General features: G+C 41.1%; 1 protein-coding gene across 3 annotated transcripts in view; it reads right to left on the reverse strand.

The window, feature by feature from the left end:
* Positions 1-12,395, reverse strand: part of MEIS2 (Meis homeobox 2) — a 202,695-nt gene that overhangs the window by 187,930 nt on the left and 2,370 nt on the right. For all 3 annotated transcript variants that reach the window (XM_034994828.1, XM_034994827.1, XM_034994830.1), the window contains exons 3-6: positions 11,305-11,446; positions 10,542-10,592; positions 9,509-9,559; positions 8,565-8,714 (exon numbers count right to left, since the gene is read on the reverse strand). In XM_034994828.1, coding sequence (XP_034850719.1) covers positions 8,565-8,714; positions 9,509-9,559; positions 10,542-10,592; positions 11,305-11,446 — 394 coding nt within the window. The remainder of the gene's footprint in view (positions 1-8,564; positions 8,715-9,508; positions 9,560-10,541; positions 10,593-11,304; positions 11,447-12,395) is intronic.

Consider the following 12,395-nt stretch of genomic DNA (forward strand, 5'->3'; position numbering starts at 1 on the left):
TGTTATCATTATATATAGTTTATCCAGAAAAAAAAAAAAAGTCTTTCATTTTCTTCTACATCAACTCTATTGTATATATAGTATATAAAATTTTATCAAAATAAAATCAAGAAACCATGGTGAGACAAAATAAGGGACTATTCTTATTTGGAACAACAACAACAACAACCAAAAACAACCTTTTTTTCTCCCCCCTCTACAGGGTCTGCTACAAACTGACTACAAATTAGTATCTAGCATTTTTGAGAGATGACGAAATGACCCAAAGCTCTATAGATCAGTAATATCTATACCAAATAATGCCATCAGGCTAGCAACTGATTCAAAGGGAAAACCCGAAGCAGAAATCCTGTGACTCTAAATAGAGCACAGGTTTAGATCTCTAAAGGTTATGTTTTAGAAAGGAGATTAGGGAACGAGTCGAATAAAATGAAAATCAAGGTTCTGGGCTGCCCCTATTAAGACAAAGTCATGCCTGTGATTTCTCTTTTTATCTAAGTTAGAAACCACTCCAAGAGTTTCAAGCTAAAGGCAAACAGAATACAGGGGCTCTTCAAGCTTTGCAGCCTCTTTGCATCAGCTGTTTGCCGGATGGTAATCAGATAAAGAGCTAGAAGAATTACGTGAAAGAAAGGAAAGAAAGGAAAGGAAGAAAGGAAAGGAAGGAAGAAAGAAAGAAAGAAAAAAAGAAAGGAAGGAAGGAAGGAAGGAAGGAAGGAAGGAAGGAAGGAAGGAAGAAAGAAAGAAAGAAAGAAAGAAAGAAAGAAAGAAAGAAAGAAAGAAAGAAAGAAAGAAAGAAAGAAAAGAAGGAAGGAAGGATGGATAGCATGGCATGAGTTTAGTCCTACAATAACACTGGCTAGAGCCTTCTTTCAGAAAATGAAATAACTGAACCACATTCACCTAGGCTAAACTTTTCAGTGTATACAGCAAGTGATGTTAATTTTATGCACTGCAGGCTTTTTATTAAGCAGGCTGCTATAAAAGCTCCTTACCCCTCATGAAAATTACAATAATTAACTACTAACATCTCAACTATGTTTTAAGGTAAATGTCATCCAACAACTATTATATCATCATTCAAATGAAGCAAGTCTTTCTATTTGGGCACTAGAGTGACTTGAAGCGACTGCTCAAAAGGACTTCTTGCAACTGAAAATACTGGTTTGTCCCTCTCAGTCAAACCTGTACTGAGTTTTTAAAGACAGACCTCATTAATTTACAATTTAGTGTACCTCTTTCAGTGGTTTTCTGGAGCGGGGAGGTTCTAAAGTAAAGGGGTGAAAAATAAGCCACATAAGCAAATATTACTTTAAAAGCAACTGATTCCTCTAAGTGAGTTGGATCTTTGGTTTTCAGCCCAGTCCTAAAATTTGCTCCTGTTCACTATTTAACATACCATTCCCTGTCTCTTCTCTCTTCTCCTCCACATCCTCAAAAATGCTGTCCCCAACAAGTGTCATAAGATGTTTATTTCCACAGAGTGTCCCAATTATGACCTTGTTTGAGAGATTGACACAAATTAAGGAGTAACCATGGCATTCATCTAACTTGAAAGTAGGAAAAACAGATGGATCTCTCTGGGGCTTCAGGGCTGAGGAGTTACCCCAAAGTTGTTCCTATCCAGCTAGACCATGGTGACTCGATCATATACAAAGACAAATGCTGATAATCTGGTCAATAAAAAATTGCTACCTTCCTGGTCATAAAAAATTATAACCTACGTGTGTAGATAAAATATAATCCCTTACCCATAACACTGGGTTTTTTTTCTTAGACTGAAATATTTGTTTGTATCACAACCTCTTTCTTCTTCTTCTTTTTTTTTCCCCCTCCCTAAATAGTTTCCAAGTTTACATCCTTCAAGAATAACTGCCTGGCTTTCTGCCAAATTATATGCAGAAGTTTAGTGTATCTTGAAACCAAAGTGGCGTATGACAGCATGTGCAACACATGATGTATGTAGAAAATAAAGAGAAATGCTCTCCGAGTGCATGTGTGTGGGTGAGCACTCAGGTAGATGCACTGCACTCTATATGTCCTGTTCTTCAACCCAAGTATCCTGAAGACACCCGAGGGCAAGGAGTGAACATGTTTCTATTCCCAGTGGCTTTAATAATTGGGAGTCAAATATGGTACTCTTCTTGCTCTTACGTAATTGCATTAAAGAGCAGTGTTAGCAGGAGAAAAGCAGTGAATACTGAGTGGAACACAATAGAAGGAGATGGAAAATAGATACAAGAAGCTAGGTCTCCAGGGGCAGTATTTTCTATTTGCTGGGCTACAGACTCACAGCTGATAATGCAAGTTGTAATTAATATAAAAGCATGAGACAAGATGGGGAGAGCTTGTAGTGGTGAGGCCACAGGAGATCATTCTGCTGCTCTCCTCTGTTTCTCATTTACACACAGCTTTCCCTAGAAAACACAATTCTGCCAGTGTTTTCTCCCTTGAAATTAAAAAAAAAAAAAATGATTTAGCACCATCATTGAATTTTGCTAAATCTAGGAAAGAGCACAGATAGGAAAGGAGTCTCTGGGCATAGCAAGCAAAACATATGCAAGCCTCTTTTGTTGAGGTTGCAGATATGGTGGAAATTGTAACATTTTACACCCCTATGGCATTTCTGTGGGGACCTGCCCGTAGGAAAATAGTAAGTCCTGGTGAATTGGTGGTATTGCCCTGTTTAAATGATTCCACAAAGCTCATGGTTCTTCCATTGCAAAAAGACAATGGAGGAAAATGTAGGCGCATTTCTAAATAAAAGCAAAACTGAGTGGAGAAGTAAAATGTACTAGGCTTCAAGAAGGAAAGAAAAAGCCATACTACACAAGTTCTATCTAAAACTCATCATAGACCCCAAGTGAAAAGATGATTCAATTGATGTGGTATAGGAGAGAGAGCACTAGATTTGAATTAAGATACTAGGGTGCCACCTCTAACAGATCATGTGGCCTTAAGCACATGAAGTGATGCACTTCATTTCCCTGGGACTTGCTTCCTCTAGCTCTTTAAAATTAAGAACTTAGGCAAGATAATCCCTAAGGTCACTTCTACTTCTTATTTCTATTATTAAAAAAATACTTTAAAATAAGCATTTGATTTTCTAGAACCTACACAACTAACATGTGATATATAACACCAAGCCAAAATTTTTATACGAACTTGAACAATACAGTAGACTAATTCAGAAAATGTGCTTGTAGGTAGAAAGCAATAGTAAACATATATAAAGATATTTTAACCACCAAATGAAGCATGCAAAACTAATCTGACTCGATATGTTTAAACAACAAAGGCAAGATATGCTTGCATTAGTACACATAATTAATAAGTAACATATTTCCTATGACTTTATGATGTTTTAGTTCCTAATTAACATTGTGCAGAAATTATTTTTTAAAATAAGATGAGGACTTCTATCATGAGGTATTCAAGCCTACAAAAGTTAAAAATGTTAATTGTATGGTTTGAAAAAATGTTGGAATTTCAACTTCATTATTCTAAAGTTGACATAAGAACTCAGGAGAACCATGCATGCTTTCAGAACATGGACTCACTCTTTAAAAATGTAAATAGAGCTGGGGTCTTTCCCTCATCTCCCTGCTTCCACCCTCTATTGAGCTTTGGGAATTAATATGTGAGTAACTCTCAAAGAAGTGGCAAGTACTCTTTGCAAATTCCAAAAATGAATTCCAAAAATTAAAAAGAAAAATGGATTCCTCTATTTAACTTTTAGAAAAAATAGAAATTTCTTGTTTTGTTGGTATACCATCACATTATAAAATGTCTCCTATAACTCTGAATTGTGTTGGGATATCCCATAACACATTCAGTCTGAAAAAAAAAGGAAATCAATTTTTAAAGTATCAAAATTTTAATCTGATAATGAGTGTCAGTGGTTGTCAAGTGTTTGTTTAATTTCATCTCATCACAGTTACACTGAAAACATACTTCAACGGCACAAGTGAAGTGATTTAAATAATATAATTATTTTGAATGGGAAATTGACGGAGGAGCTATCGACCTTCGGAAGCTACACAACAGTAACAACAGAAAACCCATGACTCTCGCCATGTTGAGTTGGTGGAAAGAACTCAGAGGTAGAACTTTCCCGGAATGGGTCCCTGGAGACGTTGGATAACACACCACAAAGTCTAATCCTATCCTAGAACTTAAGAAACTATCTGATAAAAGAAATCATTTGTATTATTAATATTATTATCAAATCCCATTATTTCCCCCTTGATATCCTATAGACCAATCACTTAAACCTAACCCTCTCCTTGCTGCCTAATCCCTGCTGCCTTTCCAGGTACTAATAGATTTTACCTCTAGACACTTGCCTGTATTCTGTCAGGGACAAGGTTCTTAACCCATTTTTAGAAGCTGTACACAGATAAATAAACTTGACATATTCAGAGATGCAAAAGAGAATAACAGCATGTCTTCAGGTAATTACACAACATAGCAACATAGAAATTCTTTTTTTCTTTTATTAATCATATTATCAGAGCTAGTCAATTATAAGGCACCTGTCATTAACTATTAACAGATAAAGTTGTATTTTCTTCCCTTACTTCATCCAAAAAATTAATAAATAAGATGAGTTCCTTATGAACATTAATTAGAAATAATAACTGTATGCACTTCAGGCAAATAGAGCTTGGCTCAGAGAATGTATTTCAAACAGATATATTTCATTTATCTAACGTTGATCTAAAGATATGTTATATCTTTAAATGTAAATGTAAAGATATATTTTATTTGTCTGTACTAGATCTAAAATTATGTAAAGCAGAAAATGTGGATATCACCTATTATTTAGAAATACTATAGACTAGGAAAAGCATGAATATTCCACAAGAGTTTTCAAGTTGAAAGTTTTTTTTTGAAGAATTGGTTTCTTGACATGTTTATTTTAAACATAATAAATTTGAATGGGAAACTTAACACAAATTGCATCTGGAAAATAGAGTTCTATTTCCTTTCACCATCTTATTTTCTTCTTCCCAATATTCCAAAGAATACTGTAATAGTTGTTTCCCACCTATAACAATTACTCTCATGTTTAATAACATAAAATAAACTATGTTATAATACAAAAATGTAAGCATTCATTATGAATTTACTAAAAACAACAAAATAGGAGCCAGTGTTGCAAATTTTATTTTCTATTTAATTCCAAACTTCCTTCTATCATCATGCCCATCATGTAAATGTTGATAATAAATGAACGAGTTCAGTATCTTTAATGAATGTACCATACGAAAGGTTAGGACATCCTGGTTGTCTTTTTATCAATGTTGCATCAGATTATTTACATAAAATTACACAATGTGAAATCAGCATGACAACAGCCTGATTTACTGTGTAATCGTATATAAAACTCATTCTTAAAAGCCTGCCCAAAATACTTGCTTTCAAGATATTTGTAGCAATTACTTTCCTTCAGTTTTATTTTCAAATTTTTCCTATAATAGAAGTCTATTTTGGCACCTAATATTTTGTTCCTGACGCTTTTCTCTCTGCTTTCCACTATACAAAATTACGCACTTATTCTTTCTTTTCTCTTTCACTATCTCTCTCTCCTTGCCCGATCCTTCCTTAAACACACACACACACACACACACACACAGTGCAGCTTGATACCACTTAATAAGTATAGAGGTGTCTGTGTTTTGGGGGTGTCAAACAGCTGTCACAAACTGTCACCTCCACAAGAGAAACCTTGGCACACAACAAATTAAACTACACTTCTTTTTTAGCTGTCATTATTCATAGCCAATAAGTTGAAATGCTCTCGGCATTTCATGTGCAAATAAAACCATGAGGAAGCGCAGTAGATCAGAATAGTGGGCCAACAGATAAAACAGAGAAAACAACACGCTGTCTCAGTCCTTCTGAAGTGGCTCATCATCACCCCTGCACCAGCGTGCACCAAATGAGATCCAGCCTGGGGCAATGTATTAAATATGCATATCAAAGCAAATGAAAAAATAAACCTGGAGATTCAAATTGGACACATTTACATGCTGAAAATGTCCCACTCATACCACTTTTCAGGTAGTAGGGGTATTTTACCCTTTTTTGCTGGGGCGGGGGGAGAGTGAAGGGAGGGTGTACTTGCAGAAGAGGCAGACACATAAAGAATTCATTTTGTAGGGGGATGCCTGGAAATGAATATAACCAATGTACCTCTGGTACAAAAATATCAAAAATGGTGAAAACTCTACAAGGTTTTCTCTCCCCTCCCGCATAAAATTCAAGTCTGCAGCAAATCTCGCCATTTCCCACTCGGTGTGCCTGGTGGAACAAATTAGTGCTTCCTTTCAAAACAAATAGCAGGGGGCTAAAGTAAAAATGTTATAGTTCAGATCTCTAGGAAATAAAAGGCTTTAAATTATGATGCCCAATGAGGTGGCAAGCCCTCATGGGTTCAAAATAAATCAGTTGTCATCTTTACTTGATTGGGGGCCTGAAGAGGAGCAACAAATGTTATATTTGACTCTTTTATCCAAAGCTGATGATTGTTAAATTATTAAAGCGCTATCCTCTTAGGTACCACTTCCTTTTTAAGTGTAATTTAAATATTACAATAGTTTCATGAATTGGCACCGTCTATCAGCCAATATTCTAAACAGCCGAGTTTATCTTCTCTCTTCTATGTAAACATCGGCATGTTCTAGTTACGTACATCCACTTGAAAAACAGTTGCCAAGAAACTATTCTAGAAAACCAAGTAGTCGAGACCCCTGGAAATGTCATGAGAAACGTTTTTTGGCTGCAGATAACTGTGAACCTCTCATCCTACAAACCATGTAACTAGATTCCTTCTCGTTCCCCCAACATTGCAGGCTGCATTTGAATTGAGAAACAGGAAGCAATGAAAATAAACAAATAAATTACAACAACAACAAATATTTCTAAGGGAGTGTCATGCCTTGTGGACAACAGCCACACATCATATAGCCACATATCAGCAAGTAAACTTTCCATAGCTGCTTGCTGCAACCTTTTGATTTCAGTTGATACACTCAAATACAAAAGAGCCCCTCAAAGTTCCCCCCATCATGATGGAAAAAGCCAAGAGAAAAGATAGCCATACGAACTTTCAATGCCATAGTAGTTATTCTGTCTCAGAACTGGACAACCAAGACTGAGGTTTTCTTTCCTTTTTTTTTTTTTTTTTTTAACTTTTGTTCTTAGGCTGGCTTTCCATACAGTACAAAGGAACATAATTAAAATGTATGCCTGTATATTTTCAAAACTTTATTTTGGAGGGTGGGGGGAGATAAAGGCCCTCACAGAAGGTTTATTCTCAAGGCATCTCAACCCATTCCTCTTAACACCCAGGAATGGAGGGGAGAGCTGGTGGTAATGATAAAAACTGCCTTCAAGCCTCGAAACCTGTTTAACTCCACAAAGTGTTAAGTTAATATTTCAGCCAGCAAGTTATTAGACTGTAGCCTATATCACTTAGGTTGTAAGCTCAATTGAATATAATCTATAGACACCCTGTCCCCCGCCCCCCGCTTGAGTTCCTATAAATAAACTGCTGTTCACACCCACTCTTTAACCTCCCCACTCTTGTCTTTCCTACCAGCTGCAATCTTTCTTTGCTTCTTTTTCAAATTTTCAGTCTCACTACATATGCTTTTTTTCTTTCTTTCTTTCTTCCTTCCTTTTTTTTTTTTTTTTTTTTTTTTTTTAAGCATCAGACTCCCTAAATCGGTTCCAAAACAGGATTAAAAACAGAGAATAGAAAGAAATCTCCCATCCTGGCCTGACATACACAGTCACTCCTTACTATACTCTGTCTTCATTCACCAACTGTTTAAGTGTTAAAATTCAACCACGAACCTATGGTTACTCAATCGCAATTCCCTTCAGCTTTCTGTAATACATTGTTAATAACTGTTTCATCAAAGTTACTGTCTTTTATTATGAAGATGCTTCAGGCACTTGGCAATAAGTCCATATACTGACAATAAGTTTCTATAGAGCAAGAGCTCAGAGAATTGTAATGTGTTCACTCCTTCTTTTATTTCTAATGCAATGCAAGATTGCCAATAATTCTCAGGATTGTCATCTCTGTGAGAGACTGGGAAACCGGCCCTCCCTCCCCGGTTCCTCTTGTCCTTCAGTTCTCTCTCTCCCCCACCCTGTCCAGCTAGCCGACTTGCCCCTCTGTCCAGGCTGCACTGATTACACAGAGCTGAGAAAGCAGAAAAGGCAGCAGTCACCATATCAAACAGACAATTTGCTAACACTCAAGCCACCAAATCCAGGAAACTTTACACATTAAGAGCACAAATCACTCTATCAACTCCCTGGTTTCTTTGGTTCTCCACATAAATAAGGAGAGGGGCCAGGAAAGGGCAAACGAAGATGAAGGGTATGGCAGAGGTAGTGACAAAGAGAGAAAAGACCCCCAAAGAGACCAGATCATTTAAAAAGAAAACTAAGTTTAAGCTTAGCTAAATGTTACAAGTTTTTTTTTTTTTTTTTTTAATGCTTTACCCAGTGGTCTCAAAAGAATGCCAAAGGGCTCTCAGACTTACATGGTCAGCGAGATTTGTAGAGGAGCCTGAAAGTTCTTCGTGATCTGACTTGGAGCTGCCGTCTCTTTCATCAATGACAAGGTCGATGGGCATTTTCCCCTTCAAACAGCTAATGTACCGATGGCAGAAGTTATCACACAGTTCGTGGACCTAAAAGGAGGGTCATGGTGGAGGGTTCAGCTCATATTGTTGTTGTTATTGTTTTGTTTCATTTTTAAAGGGGAAAAAGTCAGGTTGCAAGGTTACATTTGGAAAGAGCAACAGTGCAATGTCTTCCAAACTAACTCTAATTAATGGGTGTAATACTTGAAGGCAAGGAAACAATAGAGCAATTGTTGCAGCAGATATTATTCTCCAGAGACTTCCCTGAGCAACAAGTTAACAATAAAGAGAGAAGAAACAGGACTGGAAATAACTGGGCTCAGACTGGGAGTCCAAGGGGGGAAAATCCGATTTGATAACATCAAAATGTTAGAACGCTGGAACTGGGAATAGCATTGGCATTTGCGATCCAATAAGCTAAGAGTTTTGCATGTTTCCAGGGGACAGTAATTGAGCTGCAGAGCAATGTAAAGACACCCCAGCGAGGATGATTCCCTCTGCTTGCACCTAACACTCGCTCTGGTCTGAGGGCTAAGCTAATAGAGACGCAAGCAGGCTGAATGTCCAGTAACACAAATGGTTTGCTGCATTTCAAAATAATCCTGAATGCCTGGGGGGAAAGGCAGGAGGGGGTGGGGTAGGGGAGCAGGCAGGGCTGTCCTAATTCACCCATCCTCTGAGCCCCTGGGTTGAGCAGCAATTCGAAGGAAGGACATGGTAACAAGTTTCTCAAAACCTCCAGGTGCTCAATCCCTCAGACTGGAGTTTTGTTAAAGACATCCCAACTCAACTAAGAAAGGAAAGTGGCTAAATCAAAATGGGGAGTGTCATTTCCTGCTTACCTTTTCTAACTCCAAAAGGTGAAACCTTAGTACTTGTATTGCTTGTATCATCTGAAAGAAAAGTTTAGAGTGTGAAGTTAGGCTCTGTGATTCAGAAGTCCTGAGTTGGGGCGGGGGGGCGGGGGGGGGGTGAGGGAATTGAGCTGGGGAGAAGAAGCCGGCAAGTGGCCAGGCAAAACCCACACATCAAGAAATCGTCAGAAAAACCAAGTGATTACTGATCATCTCTGCCTCATTGGCCACGGGGTAGGAATCTGACTCAATCTGAGCCGAAGCATCTAATATCTTTGCCCCCTGTGTTCACTAGGCTATTTGTAAGGACTGCTTTCCTAGGGCCAGGCCTTCTTTCTCCGCCTGAGTCTTTAACCGTCCCCTCTCTCGACCTCAGGCCAAATTAAAAAAAAAAAAAAAAAAAAAAAATCCGCTTCTTCGGAGAGAGAAAGCTTTTTTGAACAGTACACCCTGCGAAATCCGTCCTTACTGAAGAAGGAAATACTCAAGATGAATGGTGAAGCAAGGCCTTTGAAAGCGGATTTAAGTACTTTTAATATTGAAATTGTGCAAATTAGCAAAAGAATCGCACCTAAAAGTGGCCTGCGCCCGCCTGCCCCGTACCTCCCTCCCCCCATCTCCCCGCCCGCCCTCCGCTGCTGCTGCGCCCGCGGTTACTTCCTTCGGGTGAGCTGCCGGGGGCTCGGCTGCCTACCCCGGCAAACAGAGGAAATAACTCACTTCTCGCAGCCTCGCTCCCGGGGCCGAGACCTGGGACTCACCCCCTGCTCACACTCTGGGCGCTGGGTCCTCGCCTGCTGCTCCCCGGCCTCCGCTTTCCCTGACGTCCATCCCACCCCTCACCTCCCATCGCCCTTGCGGGGGCTCTAAGCTGTTCCCTCTTCCTCCCTGTCGCTCTTGAGCTTCAAAAGAGGGCTCTGCTCCAACTCCCCGGAGCTCCAGGGGGAAAGTGGGTGCTTCTAGGCAAGGTGGGGGGTGGGGGGGAGCAGGCTGGGGAAAGGCAAGAAACGGTGAGCCTTACCAAATTGTCCAGCTCTGGATTTGAGGAAAAAAGTGGCTTTTCAGCGCGAACCTGTAAGAAGCAGGGAAAGTCAACATGAATGACCGCCCCAACTTAAAGGAAGAAAAACGCTGTCACGGACTAAACCGTCTGAGTGGGTACGGTGGAAGGGCAGTGGCGGAGAAGAGGAGAGGGGCTTTGGTAAAATACACGGAACAAACTAATGCCTTAAATTAGTGGGTTCGGTTGAAAAAGTACTGGGGCCTTCTACTCCTCGCCCCATTGAGGGGCACCTGGAACTGCTAAGCTGTTGCTGGGAACTCAGGGCCGTTCTCTGGGCCTGAGTACCCCCTCATCCAGCCGTCTAAGGGGCTGTGGCTCTCAGCCTCCCTCGCCTTAGCGCCCCGCGCGGACCGCCCCATGAGGCGCCCAGCTTCCTTCCCTCCCAGGCACTCTCTGGTCCCTCACAGCCCCCATCCCCAATACTTGTTCAAGTAGCTGCAGGCGGGGGAAAAGGCCAAGCCCCAGATTAGGAGCAGGTCAACTTTAATTCGAGGGTCGAGCCCCTGTATTCCTGGCTGGGGGGAAAAACAAACACCCATATTTATCTCCGCTTCCAATTCGCCTCCAGGCTCAGGGATGGGGAGGAGGCGAAGAGCACGGACTGGGCCAGAGGAACAGATCGGGTGTCCCGGCCTTTTCCTCCTCTTTCATGTAAAGCTCGGAGGAAAGGGGAGGAGGAGTGAGGGTCTGCAGGAGGGTGAGTGGGTCAAGAAGGTTGGACCTGCTTGGCGAAGACCGCGATGTCCTCATTGAAGGAGTCGGAGGAGCAGACGTCTCCGCCGGCCACTCCGGGTTCCCGGGGAGTGCAGGTCGCCAGCTCGCACTTCTCAAAGACCAGAGCTAACAGAGGAAACAACGGGTGCCTAACGGGCAGCGCCACGCAGAGACACACACACGGAGACGGGGTGCAGAGGGGAAGGAGCAAGAACTGTAATCAACAAGTTTGGAGGGTTCGGATTCCTTCTTTAATAAAACAGGCACGCATCACACTTTACAACCCTTCCTTAGCCAGCCGAGCCTGGGCCAGAAACAGAAAGGAAAAACGGCCTGGCCCTTTCCCTCAGCTCAGGAGTCCCTCGGATCTAGTCGGAGAAGCCCCTGGCCACTTCAGCCCGCCAAGTAAGAAAAGCCTCAGTTGGAAGTAATGAAACATCCAAGCAGCTCAGGCAGTCTGGAGCCCGGAGTTGATCCAGACCCAATCCCCACACTTACAGAGGCCGCGGAACCAACCCCCTGATACCCAGGCCTGACCTCTCAAGAAAGGAACACTCTGAAATTAAAAAAAAAAAAAAAAAGCTTTAACTCTCCATATTAATGGTTATTTCGAAGGAGGCCGAAGGCTTCACCTATATATATACCCGAAGTGATATTTCCTAAACCTAAATCGGAGAGAGTGCTCTTCCAACCTCTTCACCTCCTTGCCTTATAAACTTGTTTGCTCTACTTCTAGTAAAGCCCGTGTGTGGGGGCCAAAATAATAGGAATGTTAAACGCCCAAGAGCTTCCTTCCAAAGACCACATTTCTCCAGCAGGCAAAAATAAATAAACCGAGTGTTAAAACTTGGAAGTATGCGTGCGCGTCTGCCCTTTGTGTTCCTCCGGGCGGCTTAGCTACACTTCGGGATGCTTGCGGCCTCTGGCTTCAGGCTCAGTTGCCGTTTACCAACCGTCCCCTCCCCTCGGCAAACCGCCGCCTTCCCCACCTCCTCTCAACTGGAAGAGCACCGGTGGTACACTTTTGGACCGTGCACCTCCATCCCTCTCCCGAGTTCCCTCAGAATATAAAATACGGAATTTCCAGCCATCTCCCTC

Source organism: Mirounga leonina, unplaced genomic scaffold (genome assembly GCF_011800145.1).
Source record: "Mirounga leonina isolate KUSES-001 unplaced genomic scaffold, KU_Mleo_1.0 Mir_91, whole genome shotgun sequence".
Classification (NCBI taxonomy): Eukaryota; Metazoa; Chordata; class Mammalia; order Carnivora; family Phocidae; genus Mirounga; species Mirounga leonina.